Source organism: Balaenoptera musculus, chromosome 10, assembly GCF_009873245.2.
Source record: "Balaenoptera musculus isolate JJ_BM4_2016_0621 chromosome 10, mBalMus1.pri.v3, whole genome shotgun sequence".
NCBI lineage: Eukaryota > Metazoa > Chordata > Mammalia > Artiodactyla > Balaenopteridae > Balaenoptera > Balaenoptera musculus.
The window spans coordinates 38,252,570-38,274,715 of NC_045794.1; the positions used below are offsets into that span (position 1 = coordinate 38,252,570).

General features: G+C 58.1%; 1 protein-coding gene across 9 annotated transcripts; it reads right to left on the reverse strand.

Annotated features, from left to right (window-relative positions):
* Positions 1-28: 28 nt before the first annotated feature.
* RAPGEF3 (Rap guanine nucleotide exchange factor 3) lies at positions 29-21,863 on the reverse strand. Of its 9 annotated transcripts, none has more exons than XM_036866214.1 (28): positions 21,497-21,764; positions 20,816-21,028; positions 15,145-15,198; positions 14,951-15,057; positions 14,619-14,740; positions 14,311-14,479; positions 13,613-13,697; positions 13,227-13,287; positions 13,040-13,116; positions 12,697-12,843; positions 12,034-12,146; positions 11,654-11,742; positions 11,270-11,348; positions 10,914-11,064; positions 10,754-10,836; positions 9,905-9,944; positions 7,235-7,316; positions 6,803-6,949; positions 4,760-4,857; positions 4,185-4,310; positions 3,917-4,098; positions 3,562-3,652; positions 3,372-3,422; positions 2,365-2,452; positions 1,953-2,017; positions 1,467-1,521; positions 1,295-1,366; positions 29-448 (listed from the first exon to the last, which is right to left on the reverse strand). In XM_036866214.1, exons 1-28 carry the CDS (start codon positions 21,500-21,502, stop codon positions 330-332), a joined length of 2,772 nt encoding a protein of 923 aa, XP_036722109.1. In that variant the 5' UTR covers positions 21,503-21,764; the 3' UTR covers positions 29-329. The 9 variants fall into 9 exon arrangements, with proteins under 9 accessions (XP_036722109.1, XP_036722107.1, XP_036722101.1 ...); XM_036866212.1 differs by having other exon boundaries at positions 30-448; positions 1,446-1,521; positions 9,887-9,944; positions 21,497-21,863; XM_036866206.1 differs by lacking the exon at positions 21,497-21,764 and adding an exon at positions 21,189-21,338 and having other exon boundaries at positions 30-448; positions 1,446-1,521; positions 9,887-9,944.
* Positions 21,864-22,146: the final 283 nt, after the last annotated feature.

Here is a 22,146-nt window from a genome sequence, read left to right on the forward strand (position 1 = left end):
CGGACAACAAAGCCGAGAGGCATGGAATCTGGAAAAGACCCGGTGTGGAGAGCTCTCTATTGAACACACAGAGGCTGCGCTCCGCTCTCCCACCCACTCCAGGGCCTCTCTGTCCCCCATTCCTTGGCCTTGGGCCCCGGCTCATTCCATTCCGAGGTCCTCCTTGGCCGCCAGTCATCAAGGGGACGGCTGCCTCCGTGCCGCCCACTCCAGGGCCTCAAGTTCAGTCCGCGGAGAGCCCCTGCCCGGCGCGGCCAGCCCGTGGGCCTCCTGGCCCGGCTCGCCCTGGCTCTCCTGGCGGCCAGTGCCCGCTGCAGCCCAGCCCCTCCTCACGGCTCCAGCTCCCGGGAGAGGCGGGACAGTTCCCGCTGGTTGTCGATGACCTTCAGCTGCTGGACGTAAGCCCAGGTGCTGGCTGGACTCCGGGTGCTCAGGGACTGCTCCGAGCCTAAGTGGGGGGAGAGGGGGGGAGCGGTGGTCGGGGGGGTGCACCGCGCACTTTGTAGAGCCCACCCCTCCTCCTTCAAGAAGCGAATCAGCCTCCCTGCCCTCCGCCACCGAGCCTGCCACTTCCCACGGCCAATCTAGAAGACACCCCGCCCCCCTGCTGGGGCAGAATAGCATGGTGGTCAAGGGCACAGGCTGGAGAAAACAGGCCCCCCAAATTGCATACAGTTTAATACCCCTTTTACTAAGTTCAAAAACAACTAAAACTAAAGAATATTTTGTTGTCATATATATATGAGGCATTTAAAAGATGTATATGTATGTGCGTGTGTATATATATTTTATCATACATATATATAGTAAAGCTATTTTAAAAAACAAGAAAATGAGTAACTCAAAATTCAGAAGAGTGGCTTCCCTGGGCGGGAGGGGCAAGAGGACGGGAGAGAGGAACACCACTAGGGAGATGGAAGTTATTGTCAACGTGCTCATATTTGGCTTGGGTCCAGAGGTGCCCATCGTATCATCAGAATATACATACATAAATTAAAATAATGATGACAGTGTGGTATGAACTGTGGATTACAATTAATCCCATTTCATGCAACGGAAGGCCAATTACAAGAACGCAGATCTGGAGTAAGAGTCCCTGGGTCCCAGCTCTATCTAACTCTGTGGCTTCCACAGGTTTCTTCAAGGCTCCAGCCTGTTCGCACATCTTTAAGTTAGGATAGCATTCTACCTGCCTCATAGAGGTGTCGTGAAGCGTTATCAGCATCATGTATGCACATGCCTGTAAATGCCAGCCATGGCCAACTTGTCAACACCCACCCCTGCCCGCACTTACACATGGAAATCCTGGTCGCCTGGCTGTCCTCGTGCAGGTGGGAGACTCGGCTTCTAAGCGGTGACAGAGGCACTGGCGGGTGAGAGGGGGGGAGTCAGCGAGACAGGACCAAGCCGGTGCCTTGAAGGGGACATCGCTCAGGGGCACCCACCCGGGGAACCCGCCCTCTCACCGCTGCTGTGGCTTCTGCAGTGGTGCAGCATCCTCGCAGCTCTGGCCATCATTCTCTGCGGGCCAAGCAGGGACATGAGACCCGGTGTGAGGAACGGGACCCTGGTGTGGCCTGGGGGACAGCTGAAGTGCTCGTAGGAACTAGTGGCTGTAGGAGACGGGGTCCTGTCTGCTGTGCCCCAGCTCACCCAGAGACCCAGCGGGGACCAGGCGTTGGGAAGAACAGAGGTGAGGGAGGGCTTAGATGGGAGGGGGCTCTGGTTGAAGGGCGAGATAGCTGAGGCTGTCACCCCAGCACTCCCCAGTGGAGACCAGACCCTCACGAGGGCATGCAATGGAGTAATGGCTATTTTAAAGGAAGAATTCATATTTATATTATTGAGAACAACTTTAGACCATCTCTCACCCCATCCCTGACCCCTTCCAAGGCCATCGTCATAGCCTGCAACCCATTCCAGTGTCAGGCACCCACCCTCCTCGGACTCACCATCTTCTCAAAGTTGATGAGATTCTCTACCAGTGTGTGATTTCCCTCATGGATGAAGGTCATGTCTGCAAAGAGATGGGCTTTGCTCATAGGCCCCCAAACTCCTTCCCCTTCCAGCAGCCAAGGAAAGGTGAGGGGTCAGTAACAAGGAGGCTCGGGCCTGTCCGTCCCCCACATGGCCCTCTTCCTCCCCACTAACCTCCTGGAGCGATTTCCTTGTATCTCTTAGGCCTCGTATCATCGGCCATCTAATGTCTGCACGTCTTAACTCTGCTTCTACCCTGTGAACTCCTAGTTCCTCTTTGTGTCCCCCAGGGCATCAGCACACTGGAATCACTCAGCAGGTCGGATGGACACACAGGGGCAGGAATGGATGGGATGAAGACAGGGAGGTGGATATTGGTCCTCTTACCTTTGAGAAGAAGGGGCATGAAGGGGATGAGGGGAGGGGAGAGCTTGGTGAGGGCCAGACGGTACACACGGTGATTCCATGAGGGGTCCTGAGAGGGAAGAAGCCACAGTGAGAGAGGGAAGGTCCCATACACCATAACCCACCACGTGCCACAGCGCAACCAAATGCCCACTGTCCCAAGGAGAGGCTGTGCACCCCTCCCCTTGGAGCTCAGCTTCCTCTCGGCCCCAGATCTCACCAAGGCAGGCTCTGCGGAGGCGGGAGGGGGCCTGGAGCTGTGACTGCCAGTCTGCATGATGTGGCTTCCTGGCCTCTGATTAAACCCCAAGGACACGTCATGGCCATTATCACAGGGGCCCTGAGGTTTCATGGAAAACTCTCTTTTCTGTCCCTGTTTCTCCCTCTCCCTCTCTCTAGTGGGTAAATTCCTTTGAACCTCTTGAGCCCCAGGAGAATTTTTTCCTCAAGCGTCTTAGAGCCTTGCTGATGAAAGCACCCTGCACTAGCTCTCCCCTGAATACTGTCAAACCTTTCAAACCGGCCCCCCTAACAGTTCCTGGCAGTGGAGGGCTCAGCTCCTCAATTCCTTCCTCATCTTTTGGCCTAGGCTGGCACATGGGCTCCTTGAGTCTCCTGAGGGGCCATTGACAGGCCCCAGAACACCGTGGGAGCTGGGGTCAGGACCTGCTTCCTGAGTCCTGAGGCGGGTCAGCTGGAAACCGGCATCCCCCAGTGGTCCCCTGGCACCTCAGACCCCAGGGCCAGACACTGCCCTCATGCAGGACCTCATAGCCACAGCAAATGCCATCCCCCCAACACACATACTGAGGGATATAGCACACTATGCAGAGCCCCCCATCATGCTAAACACCTGTTCCTCAGCCAGCACCCCAAACTCACAGGCCAAAGGGCTGGAAACCAGAGAAGTAGACAAGGACAGGCAGAGAGGCTGCAAGGGAGCCAAGAATCGGGGTTTCTGGAGGGAGGAGCCGGGGCCCAGCACTCACCAGCAGCCTCTCGAGGGCCGAGTAGAGCTTCCGGACTTTGTGGGGCAGCCTCTGTGAAGGAGAGGCAGGCGGGGCTGTCACTGCTCTGGGGTGGGAGCACCATCCCCAAAAAGGACCCCCAGAATGGGCAGGGGCCTGACTCAGGACCGGGGTGGGAAGGCCCTGGCCTGCCTCGGCAGATGGAACCCACCTCCCAGGTCTGGGCCAGGCGGCTGATGGCCGAGTTGCTGAGGCCAAACATGATGGCAAAGAAGGAATTGAGATTCTTTTGCTCCTTGAGGCTGTGAACAGAAGACCAAGAGACCCTCAGCCACGTGCAAAGCCCTGCACCCATACCACAGCCGGCCTGGGGCCCAGCGCCAGGCCAGGCCAGCGCTGCCCCTGCGGGCACTGGGGCCGGACGGGGTGGGGAGGCAGAGGCTCCAGGGGACCCAGGGAAGCGTGGGGGTGGCAGATTTGGTAACACCCTGACCATGGATCGGGCATTTAAGTAAAGGCAGCCTCAGGACTCCACCACCCAGCCCACCCAGCCCACAGGCACTCACTGGGCGGCCAGCTTGATGAACTTCCTGAGCAGCTGGGCCCGCAGGCCGGGCACAGGGCACAGACACAGCTCTGTGGCCACCCAGTACTGCAGCTCATTGAAGCGGCGCATGAAGCGCTCCAGGTTGGCGGTGGTGACGTCCCGCAGGGGCTGGGGGCCCAGCACGTAGTGGATCAGCTCCACCTGGGCGGGGGCAGCATGAGAGGTCAGCGCATGGCAGGTGGGGAGCCCACATCGCCGGCCCCCTCCCCTCTGCTCTGCCCCTGTACCTGGTGGATACTGTTGAAGAGGCTCCAGTCGTGGTCCGTCAGCTGGCCCGCCAGGTCCTTGGTGCTCACCAGGTCCAGCCCCTCTGCAGAGCCCACGGTGGGCCCCAGCTGCTCGGGGTGTGGGGTCTGCAGGTGGGAGAGTGCTCAGGGGGGCTGCTTGGGGAATCCAGGGGAAAGGTGCAGGGTGGGAGGAGCCTCTGTGCCCAGGGTGGGAGGAATGCCAGGGAGGGCAGGGGCTGGAGGGGCATCTGATGGAGGGGCTTCCCAAGGAGGCATGTCCCAGACAGCTCCCCAATGCTGGGACCCCTCCTTGTAGGGTGCCTGTTCTCTGGGGAAGCCCTGATGGGGCAGGTCTCCCTCTTCCCCCTTGAGAGCTCCCAACCAGTTCTCCCCTCCCCCAACCTGGGGACTTTCCCCGTTGGCTGAGGCCAACTCCTTCCTCTTCTTGCTTAAGGCCCAGCAGCAGCCAGAGCCAGCCCTCCCCGTCTTCTTCGTGTGACCCTCTCCTAGCACCCACTCCTACCACCCCCAAAACTCAGCTCCTCCCCAGGCCCTGGCGCCCTGCCTGTCCCTACCAGCTTGTGCACTTCCTGAGGGCTGACAACAAAGAGCCGCTCGTTGAGCCCCAGGGATGTGGCCACACCACGGGCATCTGGCTGCAGGCCAACGGCATCTGCAAAGAGAGCAGAGGCTGTGCTGGGTGGGGACAGAGAGGGAGGCCAGCAAACAACCGGAGGCAGGGTGGAGGCCCCATTTAGGAGGCTGGAAGGTCTCTTCTCCCAGTAGCAGGGTTGGAGTCCTGGGCAGGTGTGCTAAATACACAGGTGCGCACGCCCACGCATCCACACACACAGGGCAGCACGGCCCAAGGGTGATGAAAGGGGAGTCTCAGTGAGACAGGCTGACGCTGGGCAACGCTGGAGCCTCAGTGAGCCTCAGCTTCCTCCTTTGTCAAATGGAGGCACTAAGATTTGCCCTGACTACTCACAAGTCAAATGAAATCATTGATATAAATATAAATAGTGGCTATAAATATATGATACATATATAGGCCCTTTGAAAATAGGGAAATGCCCTGCAGAAATCTTTGTGCGGATTTTCATCAGCTCTTGTGGACTGAGACCGTGTTTTTAGTCATGTTTGAGTCTCCAGTCCCTAGACCATCAGCCTCCAAAGTAAGGTACGCAAGACCATCCGCGTGTCCAGGAAAAAACATTAGCTCTTTCACTTTATTGATTTTTCTCACCTGTTTTGCATTTCTATTTTGTGTGTTGTGTTATGATCACGTAACATTAGGGTAGGAATATATGTATGTGACTTACAAGGAAATATACACATATTATGGAGTTTGTAATAAAATATTGATTACTGACATCGGTGTCAATCAAAAGGATCAGTGCTCTGAACAGAGCACAGGCACGTAGGGTCTCAATAAACACTGGCTTAGGACAACTGCAACTTTCCAGGTAGCCACCAGAGGGCAGTGCTTCCCAGAGCAGCACATAGGCACAGGTGACCTCATCCTCTCTCCCCACTTCCTGAAGGAAGGAGGCTTTGCCAGTCTCCCTGCCATTCCTTGCCATTGTTCTCTGGATACCCAGCTGCCTAACCTGGGCTCCAGCTGTCAGACCTGGGCTGTGTCCTTCATGGACAACAGTGGGTTTTAATGTCCCAAGTTCTCCGAAGGCAGGTCTTAATAATCCTCATGTTGCCGTATTCCGAGCACCAACTTTATGCTGGGTCCCGTGCTAACAGCTTTAAGCACAGTAGCTTATTTAATAGCCACAGCAGTCCGATGGGATAGGTACAGTTACAGCGCTCATTCGACAGACGAGGAAACCGAAGTTCACAGAGGTTAAACAACTTGCCCAGGATCACACAGCTAGTAAGCAGTGGGTCTGGGATTCCAGCTCAGATCTGGGAGTCCACAGTCTAGGCTCTTAACCATCAAGCTGCTCTGTCTTACCTGCCATGGTACCTCTACCTCCTAACACACTGCTGGCCCACAGCTGACCGTCAAAGATGACTACAGACTAAATGAGCAACTACCCGAATTCAAAGGCTGTTGACGCTCTCACTGTGTGAAAATCACTGAACCCCTTTGAGCTTAAGTTTCCTTGTCTGAAAATAGGATCAAAATACCTGTCTCATAAGATTGTTATTAGGATTAAATAAATATGTAAGCATGATAATGATGTAGCAGTAGCTATGTAATAACAGATAATAATGTAGTGCTGACTATGGGTCAGACACCATTCTAAACACTTTTATAGATTAGCTCATTTATCCTCACAATTCCCCTATGAAGCAGGCACTCTTTTCATCCCCATTTTACAGATGATGAAACAGAGCACAGAGAGATTAAGCATCCTGCCCAGGGACAGAGAGGAGGGAGCCAAAGGGCAGAAGTCAAATGCAGGCAGCAGGTTCCAGAGTTCACGCTCTTCAGCACCACATGCAAAGCACTTTGAAGAGATGTAATAAACCTCCCAATAAATGCTAACCATCATTAACATGATAAAGATAATAAAGATGATGATAATCTTAATTCGGGGGATGGGCACGGCTCTGAGGGGGTCCACTCCCTTGGGGCCACCCTACCCAGAGACACAACTCACCGCCCGCAGAGTTCACCTTCACCAGCACCTGCCCCTTAGTCCAGCCGTCCTCCTGGGCCAGCGCCGCCATCACCTCTCTCACTGAGGCCGTCACAGGCAACTGCAGGGTCAGCACAGAGTGGTCCGGCCGGCAGATGTCATAGGGGACTGGAGAGGAAGGCTGGCTGAGCTGTGGGGGGGGGGGGCTGCTTGGTCTCCCCACCCCAGAAGGGAGAGGGCAGCAACTGCAGCGGAGGGAGGGTCCCGAGGAGGCGGGCAAGGGTGCTACGGAGTAGCCTGGGTGGGTGGGAGGCCCTGAGCTAAGGAGAGGGGGAGCCTGGAACAGAGACCCCAAGGAGCACGGCATGCCACCCTCGGCCAGGCACCCCAAGGTCAAGGGTGATGACAGTAGGGTTCGAGCTATGCACTGACTGGCTCGGACAGACCACCAACCTTTGTCCCCGACTCGGATGGCACAGTTGCTGCTGGGGAGAGGTTCATCCTGGCTGGGGAGCCAAACAGGCATGTTCCGCGCCTGAGAGGGAGAGAAAGTAAGGCCGGGAGGACACAGGAGAGCATGCCGGGATGGGGAGGGGCCTCTGTCACCAGGAGCAGGGGACCTGCGGGGCACGCACACCACCCTCGGGCTCTGCTTGTCCCATGAATCTGGGCCAGGTAAGGCGCTGGGGACTGAGGCTCCTGGAGGAGACAGAGCAAAGTCTGTGCCCCTCTACATGTGTGTTACCCCCTCTACCAGATGGGTCCAGAATTGCTCTAATACGAACACACCTCAGCTGTTGATCTCGGTCTTTTCCTCCTTCAGCTACCATTTGCTATTTGCTACATGCCAGGCTAAGTACAGACATATTTTAAGTATCTAAATAGTCACAAAAGCCCTTGGACAAAATATTATTATCCCCATTTTATAGATGAGATCAGTGAGGCTCAGAGAGGTTAAGTAACATACCCAAAGCAACACAGCTGCTAAGTGGCCCAGCTGGAATCCTAACCTGTCGCCTGCGCCCCACACACACACACACCGCGCTCTTGTCCACCAGCACTCAACTGTGTCAGCCGCCCTGTCACCCCACAACCCTTCCTCCACGGCCCCACCACAGTGGGCTGCTGGGGAGCCCCCGCTGTCCAGAGGCCTCCCTCACACAGCTCCTCTGCCCACCGACCACTCTTTCCAACTCTTGTACTGACTCTCTACCTGCTCTGAAGGTGGCAGATCAGGTTCGGACCTTGGTTCATGGTTCTTCCCTGGATTTCCAGATCTCTGCGCTCCCCTCCGAGCTCCTCCCAGCCTCACGCACCCTCCCACTCCACCCCACCCCCGCAGATGGAAGACTCTAAAAACCATACCACTGAGCACTGAATTTTCTTCCAAGCCCTGGTCTCAAATGCCTCCTGGATCCTCCCGTGTCTGTGCTCCATCACCCCAAACTCAACACACCCCTCGGATCCCTCATCCCACTTCCCAGGCTACTCTTCGGCCATTCCCCTGGGCTCATGGCTCCTGCTGCCCACTCCCCGCTTCCCCACGGCACGTCATCTAGTTCTGGGGTCTCCGTGTGCCCCCCTCCCCAGCCCAGGCCAACCCCAGGGTCCACCAGCCCGTGTGTTGCCTCACTCATTATCTACTAAAACGGCATTCTCCACCAGCCTCACCTCTCGGGTGCCTCCCTCTCTCCCACTCCCATCTGCCTGACCAGGGCCAGATTAAGCTTCCTATCACGGCTCCCAGGCCATCATTGTCTACCGGATAAAGCGCAGGTTCCTCAGCTGACCTATTCAGTATACAAATCTGACCTTGTCAATCCTTGGCTCAGACACCTTCAATGGCTCACACTGCTCTGGGGACAAAGGCCAGGCCCCTTTGGCCCGTGGCCCACGGAGGGGGGGGGCGGCCCCACCTGCTCTGGCCCCTGCCCATCTCTCCCCTCTCCTCCAGGCTCCATTAGGAGGTGGGCTCCCTCCCCCCTCACACCCTCCTGCAGCCTCTTCTCCCTCCACCCTCACTCCCTGCTGCTCTCAGCCCCAGCGGTCACTTCTCCCTGACCCTGACCCGGAGTCAGCCCTCCCCTTCCTGTCTCCAGAGTCCCCTGTCTTTGCCCTTATACAGCATGAGATTGCTCTGCAGCCCCGTCCCTCGCTTCACTGCCAGCCCCTCGAGGCCAGGGTGGCTCCCCCAGCCCCCTACCGCATCCTCGGCACCTAGCGCAGTGCCCGCCGGCCGTTCCCTGACTGAGTGGCAACCACAGGCTGGGGAGACAGAGGTCAAGGCCCTTCACGCGGGCATTCTAGTGGGACATGACAGACACCAACAGACAATAAGCAAGTAGACAAACAAAGAAAACAATTCCACTGGGATAATGCTTTGAGGAAAACCATAGAGGACACCTTGGAGGGGAGCCGGTGGGAGAGGGGCCAGCAGGTAAGGGCAGGAGACTGAGGAGGGGCTGAGCTTCACCTTTAGCCGAAAAGGAGCCTGCGAGGAGGAGGGGGGAGCAGGATGAGGTGGGAGAAGCAGCTGGGCACTGCAGGCCCAGGTGAGGCATCTGGGTGTTATTCCCAATGCATGAGCCCCCCAGCCAGCCCCAACTTACCTTCCCAGCCCTTTCCACCCCATTCCTCAAATCTCGCGCCAGTCACGGCTCTTCCTCCTGCTTCCCCCGCTAGCCCACTGCTGGGAATGGCACTGGGATCTCAGCCTGCCGTCCTCTGGGCTCCCTGCACTGGTCCCCAGGAACCCCTGGGCTTCCAAGGCTACTCCCAGGCACCACCCCTCACCTCCCAGGTGGGAACTGCTAACTGGCTCTAACCATGAGCATGAATCACCTCCCAGATGGAATAAAAGCCCCTTGGCTTGGTGGGGGCGGGGGGAGCAGTGACCTTAGACCTCTGTGTCTCCCTGCAGGGCCTGGCCCCAGCGCCACATGAAGCCCGAGCTCCATGAACACCTATCCCAGACCCAAGGATGTGCCTGGGGCCGACAGGGGACGGGGGCTTCCCACGCAGAGCCCCTTGGGTAGGGGCCGAAGGAGGGGCCCGGTGGTCCCTGGAGGAGTGGGGACAGCTGGGGCCCTGCAGAAGCGAGAGGACCTCATTCGGGGCAGACACCTTCATCTGTGGAGATGCGTTCCCACAGCCATTTTCCAACCTGTGGAGCAAGAGAGAAGGGAGGTGAGACTGGCGGGCAGGGCCCACTGCAGGCAGGATGACATGGGGACAAGAGCAGAGAGGACGACACGGGCTCTGGATTCTACCCGCCCTCACCAGAGGCTCAGAGGTTTGCAGATTTGGTGAGGATCAAAGATTTGGTGAGACAGGCAAGACTTGAAATCCAGCCCCTGGATCCTGTGATTTTCCCAGGTCAGCAAGGGAGGGAAAGAGAGCTCAAGGGAGAAAGGGACGCGGTGTCAGCGCAGGCAGCCTGCACAGAAGCTCTCCCTGGACCTCAGCTGACCCCATGGGATGCCTGGGAGGGCGGGAAGGTCTGGGAGGGCGAGGTAAACGCTAGGAAATTGACCGGGCGGGCCGGCAGGAGCTGGCACCAAGGGTGCTTGGCACTAATTAGGAGGCAGTGAGCACAGCAGGTGTGCTGGGGCTAGAAGGATGACACACGAATGACTGTGGGCTGCATGAGCATGGAGGAGCACGTGATGGGAGGGTGAGCGGCAAGGGGACTGGTAAGAACACTAATTGAAATGAGCAAGACTAGACAAGTGAGCACAGCGTGCCCTGCGCTGCACTCTTCAGGTGCAATGCGCGGTAGGTATTCTCCCAGTTTTACAGACAAGAGCTGAAGCCCTAGGGGGTGGGGGGGTGAGGGTAATGGGCTCAGGGCGGCATAGCTACAGGGGTGCAGCCTGGATTTAAGCCACGTGTTTGACCCCAGAGGTGGTGCTCTCCATCCCCGCTGCGCTGCCCGTCCCGCAGGTGACGAGTTAACTTGAGCCAAAGCATCACCTGTGGTGTCGCCGCCTCTCTGGCCACTGCTCCCGCAGCAGGTTGCTAAGCCGGGCATCCCTGCTCACCAGGTCTGACAGTTTCTAGGAGGAGCCAAGGTTCACTGAGATTCCATGTCCGCCCCGGCAGCCCGGTCCAGCCCTGCCTCACTCCCAGGTACCTGGAGGAAGCTGGTGGCCACAGTGTCGGTGTGGAGCACGGGGCCGTACAGGGCCACCCACTGGCTGACCAGCCGCAGGATCTGTTGTCTCTTGTTGCAGATGTAGGTGCTGCACTCCTGCTCACTGCCTCCCGCGGGCTCCGCGTGGAAAGTGGGCACCAGTCAAGGGAACCACAACATCCAACCAGACCACCCACCACACCTTGGGCAAGGGAGGGGCAGGATGCCCAGAGCCCACGCACAAGCTGGGCCTGGCATGATGCTGGCACTTTGGAGGGTTCGGCACAGTCATGATACGAGGGATTCCTTCTCCCCACTCCACACACCATCCTCATCCCCTGGGGCTGGAAGGATATTGGTGCAGGAGGGCAGCGCAAAGCTGGGCAGTGGGCATGAAGACACTGTGGGTCAGGAGGAAGTCGCTGAGGAATGTCTCTGTAGGGCAGGGACAGGGGACAGGTGGGGGGCTTCAGCGGTCAAGTCTACTGAGCACAAGTATATGCACAGCTGGAGCATCCCTTTCCCCAATCCCACCACGGACAAGGGACCAGAGATGCCCAATCCCTGTCACTGCACCTCCCACCCAAGCCAAGAACACAGGAACGCAAACTTCCTGCCAACTGACCAAATGGACCAAACTAGCACCCGATGAGGTCAGACGGCAGGGTGCCTGGCCCTCTCCCATGCTGTGCTGACCACCCAATGAGTCAGAGAGCAGTCAGGGTGTCTCCTGCCCCTACCTGTTGGGTCATGAGCACTGGAATCAGGACGCATGGCCTCCAACAGAAGCTCTAGGATCTTCTCCGGGGTGCCAGACATCACTATATACCTAGCAGAAGCAGCCAGTCCATAGCACTTATGCCACGACTCCCCTTCCCACAGCCGGGGCAGACATCAATAATCAATCATATCACTCCTCCCTATTTGCCAGCCCTCTCTCACCTTGGGGTGGAGGGGGGACCAACTCAGGGGATGCCTCTTAGTCCCTGGAAGCCTCTCCACCCCCAGGTGGCCAGAGGGCAGGGGTATGACACAGGGAAGGGAGTAAAGCCTGGGAAATGGAAGGAGAGAAGGTGGGCAAGAGAGATGGTATGGAGAGGGAGCACGGTGGGTATGTTACCGGTTCCTGCCTGGGGTTGGGGGACGAGAAGGGCCAGTGCCCTGAGAGGTTCTCTCCAGCACCAACACCACTTTGCCATGTTCCTCCAGCCTCATGGTCTTTGCTTCCACATCCTGCAGAACAAGCCAACACCCAGTGCTCAACATACACCATGACTCCTTTCCCCACCCTAGAGCTTCTCCCTCTCCCTCCCCCATTCCAAACCCTGAACCCCACAAGGCTCCCACAGGGACCCGCAGCCCTTCTCCCACTCCATTCAGTGCCCATGACCTTGGTTTTTACCCCCACTCCCACCCCTGCCCATCACCCAGCCTGAGCCCCTCCTCCACCCCATCCCGCTCAGGGCTCCCTCCATGGATCTCACTCTCCATTATGCTGCATCCCCTTGCACCCTAGACCCCTAACCCTCTGTAACCCCACCCCCCTGGTCTCCCACCCGAGCCAGGGTCCCCAGGGCTCGCTGAACCTCCTCAGCATGCTCTGCACCCCCTCACACACCCAGGGCTACGCTGCCACCTGCAGCCATCACCCCGAGCTTCGCCACCCTCGACCTCTCCTTGATCCTTAAAGGCTCTCTCTGGTCTTTACTCTTTGCCCCACACCACTTCTCCAGAGACGTGTCCCTGCCATGTCCCCTGCCTTCCCCACCCCCAGCAGTGGCACCTTGATGATACGGTTGAAGTCCTGCTTGTCCACGCGAAGAAAATGACAGTTGTCTTCTCGCAGGATGATGGTAGCTGCCCGGGGTGCATCGTTCACCAGAGCCAGCTGCCCAAAGTCGTCTCCCTCATGCAGTGTGGTCACCAGGCCCTGCAGCCAGGCCTGAGTCACAGCCCAGCCCAGCCGCCCAGCCCTCGCCGGGACAGACCCACGGCGGACAGAGCCACCAAAGCTGGAGGAGACCTGGGAGATCGGCAGCCTTGGGTCTCTTAAAGGCACTGCCCGTGAGGTCAAGGACCAGAGAGCAGTTACACCCCAGGGGGCTGGGCAGGGAGGGAAGACTCACCTTGCCGTGGGTCACCACATTGACAGATCCCTTCCAGATGATGTACCATGAGGTGCCCTTGTCCCCCTGGCTGAACACTGAGAGAAGCACAGATCAGACATGCCCCCAGAGACCCACCACTTCTTCCCTGTGGCCTCCGCCCATGTCCAGGTCCCTGGTGCCCAGCTTCCCATCCCGTCTGACTTACACACGGTCCCTGCCTTGCTGTGTGGTTCAAAGAGCAGAACTGCCGCTAATTCCCGCTTCACCTGTGGGCGGGGAGAGGAGGGTCAATGAGGTGAGTTCAGGGGAAGAGGGGCCATGTGAGGAGGTTAGGTCCAAAGCCCCAAGTGCTCAGGGGACAGAGATGTAGTTAGGTCAGGTGACCTGGGATTCAGCAGGAGACAAAGCAAGGGGAAGAACTGGGCAAAGAGCGGCAGAAGGACTTTCAGATAAGGATGCCGGGGGGCAAGAAATTAGACTGAAGCTTCCCAGCCACAGGCAGAAGGGGAGGGGAATGTCTTCGGGCCCAGCAGTGGTCACAGGGAAGGGAGGCTGGGGGTGGGGAGGGTAGGGCTGGGCCGGGGGGCTGACCGAGTTGGAGAGGTGGGCCACGGCCTTGATGTGCAGCAGTTCCTCAAAGATGAGGTCCAGCTCCTCGTCTGTGCGCTGCCCGGGGCTGTGGGCACAGGAAGGCGGGGAAGAAGTGATGAACTGTGGGCCCAAGGCCAAGAGCGGGGAGCCACTGCGTCCACCAAGCTCGGGCCTGGGCCAGCCGGTGCCCCAGCAGCAGCTATTTATCAGTAATGGGCCAGCCTTTACCGGGAGCACACTGTGTGCCAGCCACTGGGCCAAGCGCTTTACACGCATTACTTCATTCCACCCTCAACGACGACCCCATGACGTGGGTATTGTTATCCTTTGACAGAAGAGGAAGCTGGCATGGAGAGGCCCAAGGTCACCGAGCCAGTAGCCAGTGGAACTGGAGTTTGAACGCAGACCTGCCGGCGGATTCCAAAGCCCTCCGTCTCTCTGCATCGCAGAGTGGGCAGGGTCTTTGGAGGCCACGTGCCCCACAGCCTCAGTTACAGAGGAAGGACCGGGTTCAGAGGGGGAAGGAGGGCTCGAGATCACACAGTAAGTCCATGGCGGAATGCAGACCAGAGCTCAGGCCTCTGGTCCAGCCAGGGTCCCTTCCCTCCACAAAAAGTAAGGGACCACCCCCCTCAGAGGGGAAACAGAAACTACCGAGTCCGAGAGCAGGGCCGCGAGACGCAAGGCGCCCGACTTACGGCTTTCGAAGCGCCACCGTGAGCAGGGCATCAGGCCCCCGCTGGGAGAGCAGGGCCAGCGCCTCAGCCAACTCCTCCTCCAGCTCGTGGATGCCTGCAGGCTCTGGCTCCGACCCGGGGAAACGGTAGAATTGGGTATCTCGATCCTGGAAGGCCCAGTCGTGTTTCACTGGGGGGCAGAGGCCCAGGCGTGGGGGAGGAGAGGAAATTGAGGCCACGTGGGTATGAGGCCCCCGCTGCAATGCCCACCGGAGGCCTGCTCCCCAGGACTGCCCAGCCCCGGGCACCCACCCAGGGCTAGGGCTCACCATGACAGAGGGCACCTTCATCCAGCAGCACCTGGCAGATTCCCACGGCTTGGCTCCGGGAATGGACCCCCAGCCCCAGGGCCAAGATCCCATCCACCAGTTCCCGGCCAGAGCAGCATTGCCTGGGAGGGGAAGGGGACAGGGAAGAGGAAGGAGACTCAAATGGCAGGACGGGAGAGGCGAGAGGGAGGGACGCTCCATCTGAAAGGCACCTTCCTAGTCTAGAAGCAGGGCTGGGCCCAGGTGCCTGGACAGAGTGAAAGGGAAAGAAAACAGTGGGTGGGGAGGGTTTGGAGGGGGTGGGCGAGGAGGTAGCCGAGGCCACCACTCACCGGTGGAGTCTGAGGTGGTACTTTCGGTCTCGGATGAGGTTGGGGCAGGTGGCCAGGAGATGCCGATGCAGCTGCTTCCCAGCCCTAAGCACCCGCTCCGTGGAGGCCTAGGAGCCGGGAGAGGCACAGCTGGCTCAGGCCCTGAACCCCTGGCTGTGCTGCCCCCTCCCAGCTCCACCCCTCGTGGCTTGTACCTGCTCGAGGCTCACGCTGAAATCCAGGGACTCCTCGCTGTTGGTGAGTGGCGTCTGAGGGCAGTGGGAGGGTTTGAGTGTTAGTGCCAGGCCTTTAAACCCAGCTCTCAGATGCCCACCCCCATCACTCCCAGCCCCTGCCCAGTCCCCGACTCCAGGCGTCCACTTAGCTTTCAACAAATACTCACTGAGCACGCCCCATGTGCCAAGCGTCCGCCTCATGCTCGCCCTGCTGCCCTATCACCAGACCCTTGTCTTCCTTCCTGACCCCAGCGGTGCATCCCCACAGATGAGATCCCAGTTCTGCTTACTCAGGGCCCAGGTGTGCCCAGGCTCCCAGGTAAACTGCACTGTGTAGGGAAGGGGCACAGTGGAGCTGGGGGGGGGGGCATGAGGACATGAGATAAGAAGGCCAGGGAGAGGCCAGAAAGTGAGCAGCTCGGGAGGCCTGGAGTCCCAAGGCCTGCTCCCAAGCCAGGGTCAGTCCCCAGTCACAGGGCTGTGGGTGAAACTCCTGCCCTCTGTAGGCCTCGGTGCAGACTGGTAGTTAAAAATACAAACCCTGGAGCCGACTCCTGGATTCAAATCCCTGCTCCTCTGTTTACTAGCAGTGTGACCCTGAATATATGATTTAACCTCTCCCTGCCTATAAACCTATAAAACATTCATAACAACAATTCAGGCTTTAGGAAGAATTATGTGAGTTAATAGAGATCACATGTTTAAAGCACTGCCCGGCATATACATAGAGTTGTATATACGTGTTAGTTATTATTACTCATCTGCGAAGCACAGGGCGGGCTGCCTGCTGGAAAGCCCATTTCCTCTCCGAGATGCTGCGGCTGCTATTCCCTAACCCTGTAAGAGTGAGTCAGTCTTGGTAGCACACAGGACAGCTCTGGAAGACGGGGTTTACGTACAAATCATTGGTGAGCGAGGTTTCCCTGCCCTTGGCATCAACTGGGCATCCGGGACTCCTGGGCCTGCGTGCCCTGGGATGTCGGCCATGAAAGCGTCTCATGCCCCTCTTTTCCTACCACCTGAGAACTGGAATTTGTGGACACCTCTGGACAGGATGCCCTACTCTCTATGAGCCGTCCCGAAGGCAGCACTTGAAGTTTACAAAGAATGTCTACCTCCGTGATTTCAGCTGATCTCGTACAGAATAGGATCAGATGGGAAGTAGGCAGAGCAGGTATTGTCTGTCCTCCCTGACTTAGGAAGAAACAAAAGTCTAGAGGTGAAGTGCCCTTGTAACTCAGACACACAGCCATACAGCCACGGATAAACTCAAGTTCCTACCAGAAGTGCTCACATTCTCGGTCTCACTCCACCCACCACACCTGCCTGTTTCCTCTCCCGTCCCGCTTCTCTCTGCTGCTTTCCCATCCGCACACAGGGCCTGAAGAGGACCTGGCTGGGGAGCTAGGGTACGACCAGGCCTGGGGCCACAGTCCCCTCCCCTGGTCCCAGCATCTTCCCACTGTGCGCCAGGCAGAGGCCTGAGGTCTGGCGTGCGTAGGTGCCTGGCCCAATGCCGGGCAGAAGTCGCTAGGTGTCCCATAGGTATCCCTGACCAGGTCATGGGGCCCATCCTAGTGCCAGACATAGCCCTGGAGACTTAGTGACAGGAAATGAGGAGGAGGAGGAGGAGGAGCTAAGTAAGGAAGGAGGAAGGGCAGGAATTCTACCCAGCCACCCCCCCGTGTTGGAACAAACAGTACCGAGTGCTAATGACTTGTTGTGCATGTCAGAGTGCCCAGGTGGCCCCAGTCCCTGCCCCGAGTCCCTTCGGTGCCCGCAACCCCGGCTCCCACACACACTCCCTTCCTGGTATTATTGTGACCCCGGAGGGCACATCAGGAGGGGAGGTGCCTGGTCATGTGGTCAGGCTGGTCAAGACTCAGATCTCAGATCCTCAGGCCTTGTTTAAACCACTTCCTGTCCTGCCCCAGGGGATGTGCACGAGGCTCAGAAGCTGGGGGCTCCGGCCCATCAGAGCTGAGGAAGGGACCTGAAGGCATCCTTCTTATTTTGCGAGGAAAGCAGGAGCCCAGAGACATGAAGCAACTTGCCCAGAGCCACACAACTGCTTAGAAATTGAAGATCCTACTGAATAACTCTACCAACGCTGACCCTGAAGTAGGTGTTTGTCTCCTATTTCACAGCTAGAGAAAAGGAGGCTCAGAGGTTACATAACCTGCCCTGTAAGCTGGTAAATAGGAGCCGCAGAATTCACACTGTGCCTCTCTGATTCCAAAGCCCATGTTCTCAGCCACCAAGCCCTACCATATCCCACGGTGCCTCCACGGCCCTGTGCTTACCCCACCGTGCGCCGTGAAAGCAGAGATGATAGAGGTGAATCCTGCCCTCAGGAATGTTCCATGGGCAAGGAAGTTTGGAAAATACTGGGTTAGACAAAGTTCCATAGGTTTTTCATCATAGTCTCTCTGGCCCCCTGCCATGTTCCCGTGCACCAGGACCTCCTAGGATCAGGGTGGAGGTGCTATTCCGGAGCAGCAGGCAGGCGTGTGGGCTCCGGAGCCAGGCACCCGGGTTCAAATCTTGGTTCCCCATTACCAGCTGGTTGTGTGACCTTGGGCTGCTTATAAACCTCTCGGTGCTTCAGCTTCCTCATCTGTCACGTGGGGCTGATGATAATAGTACCTATCCCACAGGGTAATTCTGAGGATCAAATGAGTTAATAACATGAAGCATTCGAAGCCCTGCCTGCTCTGTAGTAACTACTTGGTCAGTGTTAAGTAACTTGATGTAACATTATTATTTCATGCTGGGCACCTGTCATCTGGACACAGTGCAAGAAATGTTGTACTTCCGCTGACCCTGTCCCTGATCTGATAACCCTGAGTGTCAGCTTACAGGGTTCTCAGCTGGAAAGCAGCGGCTGGTATGGCAGGGGTGAAGGCCCTCGCCCACCGCCTCCTCTCGTGTCTGGACACGAAGGACTCAGGGTGGAAGAGGAGGTCCTAGCTAGCTCCCCCGGCGCAGCACCATGGCCTGCCCCACCCCCAGCACTGAGGGTCACAGTCGCACTGGAGGGGCAGGCACAGAGCCAGACAGCCGTGTTGGGACCCGTCAGACCAGTTCCCTTAGGCCACAGCTAGGGTCTCAGGCCAGGGCTGTGTATGATGGGACTGGGAAAGGATGCATGAGTGAGGGTGATGTTTTGGGGTATCAGTGTCACCATCTGCAGCAATAGAAAATACACTACGAGCTTGAACTCTGCAGCCAGATCGTCTAGGACCAAAACCCAGCTTTGTCCCTTAGCAGCTGTGTAACCCTAGACCTGTCACTTAGCCTCTCTGTGCTTCTGCTTTCACATCTATAGAATGAGATGATGGCATTAGTAGCTATCTCACAGGGCTGTTGTGAGATTATTTGATGTGACAAAGTAAAGCTCATAATAGCGCCTGGGATAGGAATACTACACAACGATTAGCTACTACCATGATTTGGACAGGTTGGATGAAAGCATGTTTTCTGAGTTAGAGAATAGAGCCACCTTCCCCAAATCAGTCACTCAAAGAGAAGCATCCCAGGCTTCTCTGAGCTGGTAGGACCCACCAGAGGTCATCCTGATCTTGTCCCTGCCTCTAGACAGATTGGTCCCTCTGTAGGCTCCCGGACATAAGACAAGATCTCATCTCCCCGTCATGTTTTCCAAAGGAGATGTTCTTCCATCCTATTCCAGCATCAGCTTTGCCGTGGTTGGTAAGTCCTTTCTGCATCTAACCTCAGGCCCTCCTGCTGTAACCTGCTTTCATTTTCTCTTGTCCTGGTCTAGTAGGAACAGAAAGTGCTCTCTTCAGACCTCAGGAGTTTGATGGGTTTCCCCCTTGATTTTCTAAGAAGGGGGCATGGCCTGAATAAATCCCAGCACTGTCCTCCTGGGACTCTGGGCCCCACCTCCTTTCAACATCCACCCTTCACCCTGTGTGTGCACGCTCCCTGCCGGGTACTTGTTCCCTCAGGTGAGCCCCTCCTCAGCCAAAGGCATCATCCAGAGGAGAGAGGTATAGCTCACAGGTACCCAGAGTCTCTTAAACACAGACGCAACGGGCTGAAAGCACCTCACCCCACCACTCCCCAGAGATGGTCCTCAGGAGAGGATGTGCCCTGCCTCTAGCCCTAAAAATCTAAGTTCCCTCTAATCACCAACACCCACACATACCATACCTGGCAGGGGAGGTGCCTTGTTTCTGTGCCTCTGACCCCATTTTTTACTCCACTAACCCCTCACCCTCACTCTTCCGGCCTCCCCATGCATACCAGCCCTTCAATTCTGGGGGACTGGGGGAGCCAGGAGACAGCCTGGCGGCCTCCTCCAACCCCTCCCAGACTTTGGGTCCCAGGGGATCCTCCAGTGACCTCATTGTCCTGGCACCTGACCTTCCCCCCACTCCCCACCTTGCCTCTACAAGCTGGGAAGGGGACAGGAAATGCACAAGTAATTATAGCCTGAGAGGGAAGGAGGGAGGGAGGGTTCCAGCCCACTGGCTCCAAGCAGTAGCTACTGCCAGTGACCTGGGGGGTGAGGGGGGCAGAGAGCGAAGCCCAGAGGGAACCCAGCTCCCCTGCCCCCTCCAGAGCGTCATCTGGAACAGGACCCAGGCCCATGAGGCCCCTTGTCAGGAAGACCCAGGGAGGCAGGGGTTGGGGGAGAGCTGGGGACTGACACCTAGATTCTCCTCCCGATTCCCATTGCATGGAGGACCCCATTACCTTGGTGGGCTTCAGTTTTCTCAACCCAGCTTCATATTTTGGTAAATATAAATGGTGGTTGGGTGAGGTAGGAGGAAGGAGGCAGAAAGTGGTGGTCATTCTACTCAAAGGGATTTGCTGATAAGAGAGGAGCTCTCCCAAGTCCTGCTTTCTCTCCGCCCCTTTGCCCAAGCACTCTCCCCACACTCACCTCCACCAGGGCTGGGCACAAGTAATAGACACACCGAATCTCAGGTGAAGAACCTATTAAGTCTGGGTGGCTGGGGAGAGCTTCTCTGCTGATTTGGATCCTGCAAACTTTATCCTGCCCCCCCAGCCCCCCCACATCCTTCCCCCACACCCTTTCTCTCTCCTTCATTCTTGCAGCTCCAGAAAGATTCTTCACCGGCAAAGGGAGCTCCGTTCATCTCAGAGCCTCCAAACTTCTCAGAATTCTCCCCTGAGCCCCTCAAAGCCAGATGCCAAGCAATGTTCACATGACCACCTCACCCCAAGATCCAAAAGCAGACTCGATGCAGTTCAGCCCTCACTAAAGGAGAATGTTGTCACGGTGATGTTTAAAACACAGTAACCAAGCTTACCTCACGCCCCCACTTGACCTGGCCCCCAGTATTTCATACATGCCTCCCACCACCACCTGGAGAACACGCAAGCACCTAACTCAAGGTACACAGAGGTGACAACTAAATGACAAATCCCTTTACCCCTCCCCTCATGCCTGAATGGGGGGACTTGGGCACCACATGCACACACAGTGCGGCTGTGTGAGCCACCCGCACGCTGCAGCCAAGCTGCCTGACCTACTGTCCACCCCAGCTGTCCCCCTCATGCCCCCAGAGCAAGCTGGGCCACCAGCAGCATGCCCGTTCTTCCAATCAGGGCCCCCTCCAGCCCTGGTGCCTGGCCCCGGCAGGGGATGGGCACTCACCCAGCGAAGCCCCTGGATGCAGCTGGGGCGCTGGTGCTCAAGAAGCAGCTGGTAGGAGCAGCTTCGGGACCGATGCATCCTCCTCAGCACCATGCTGAGCAGCGTCCCCTCCGGCACCACGTCCGGGAGCCCTCCCACCGGCGGCGCCCCCAGAACTGAGCTGTCCTCCACGGCCAGGCCCACCTGCCAGCGGCTTTCACCTGGCCAGCCCACCTGTGACGGGAAGAGGAAGGCAGACAGCCATGAGGCCGGGCCTGGGGCAGCTGGACCAAGGCACAACTGCCCCAGGCAGAACCACTTCCTTAGAGTCCTCTGGACTGGTCAGGCGGAGGTGCTGCATCTCTGCCAGGAGCCGGGGGAGGGACAGGAAGACCTTCACTGGGGCCTGCCGGTCTGGCGCACTTAGGGGTCTCCAGCTGGCGCCCCAGAGATCAGGTCCTTCTTCCCGGTCTTCTGGGGAATTCTGCCCCACCCCACCGCCCATGGCCCTGCAGGGATCTCCACCAACTCCCGGTATGAGACTATGGACTCTGGATCCCCCAGAAATGCAGCTTCAGCTCAAACCATTCGTTTCTCCACCTTCCTCACCCCTGACCAAGCCTCTCTCTCCCACCCCAACTCCCGGACCGTGTCAGCTTCCTCTCCTGCTCCTCCTCCCCCCCCCAACCCCACCTTACCCACCTTCATGTTCCTCCTCAAGCTCGCACAGCCGTGCAGCCTCTAGCAAAAGGCTGGGGGTGACGGGAGCCCCCCCGCCCCCCCTCCCCACGCCAACAGCGAGCCCCTGTTGTAAGTCCCAGGCGAAGTGAGCAGGCCAATTCCTAGCTGGACCCGCTGCCAGGGCAGCCCGAGCCAGGCTGGGTTGAGAGGCTCCTCTTGGGTGGGGGGGAAAGCTGGGGGCTTGGGGGGGGCGTTCCCCCACCCCCAGCGACAAGGAGCCCCGAGCCTCCCCTCCGTCCCAGACGAAAGAGCCAGCTGGCACCGGGCGCTGAACCGAGGCTGCAGCTGGCACTGGTCCGGCCGGGAGCTGTCACACCCCCTGCGCGGCCCGCCCTCTTCCCTTCCCGGGACGGACCGGGAGGGCGGGGAGGACGCGCCAGGCCTTACAGTAGGGAAGGGGGCGGGCATGGGCGGGGGGCGGAGTCCCGAGCCCAGGGTGCCGAGCCGGCGGGAGCCCGGGCCCCGAGAAACCCCGGCGGGCGGGAGCGGCCTTGGATTGCGAGCCGGGGCCGCGGCGGCGGGGGTGTCGGGCTAGGGGCTGCGGGCCGCTACACCGGCCGCCACGTGGCCGGGAGGAGAAATGCAAACAAGGAAACCGGGGGAAGGGGGAA

Bases quoted from the DNA above. Each gene is read 5' to 3' on its own strand.
- RAPGEF3 (XM_036866206.1), bottom strand. From the start codon at position 21,299: ATGGGCGGTGGGGTGGGGCAGAATTCCCCAGAAGACCGGGAAGAAGGA. The intron at 21,029-21,188 runs GTCTTCCTGTCC...TTCCCGTCACAG, and splicing joins ACCGGCAGGCCCCAGTGAAG to GTGGGCTGGCCAGGTGAAAG. The intron at 1,522-1,952 runs GTGAGTCCGAGG...CTTGGCCCGCAG, and splicing joins TCATCAACTTTGAGAAGATG to AGAATGATGGCCAGAGCTGC.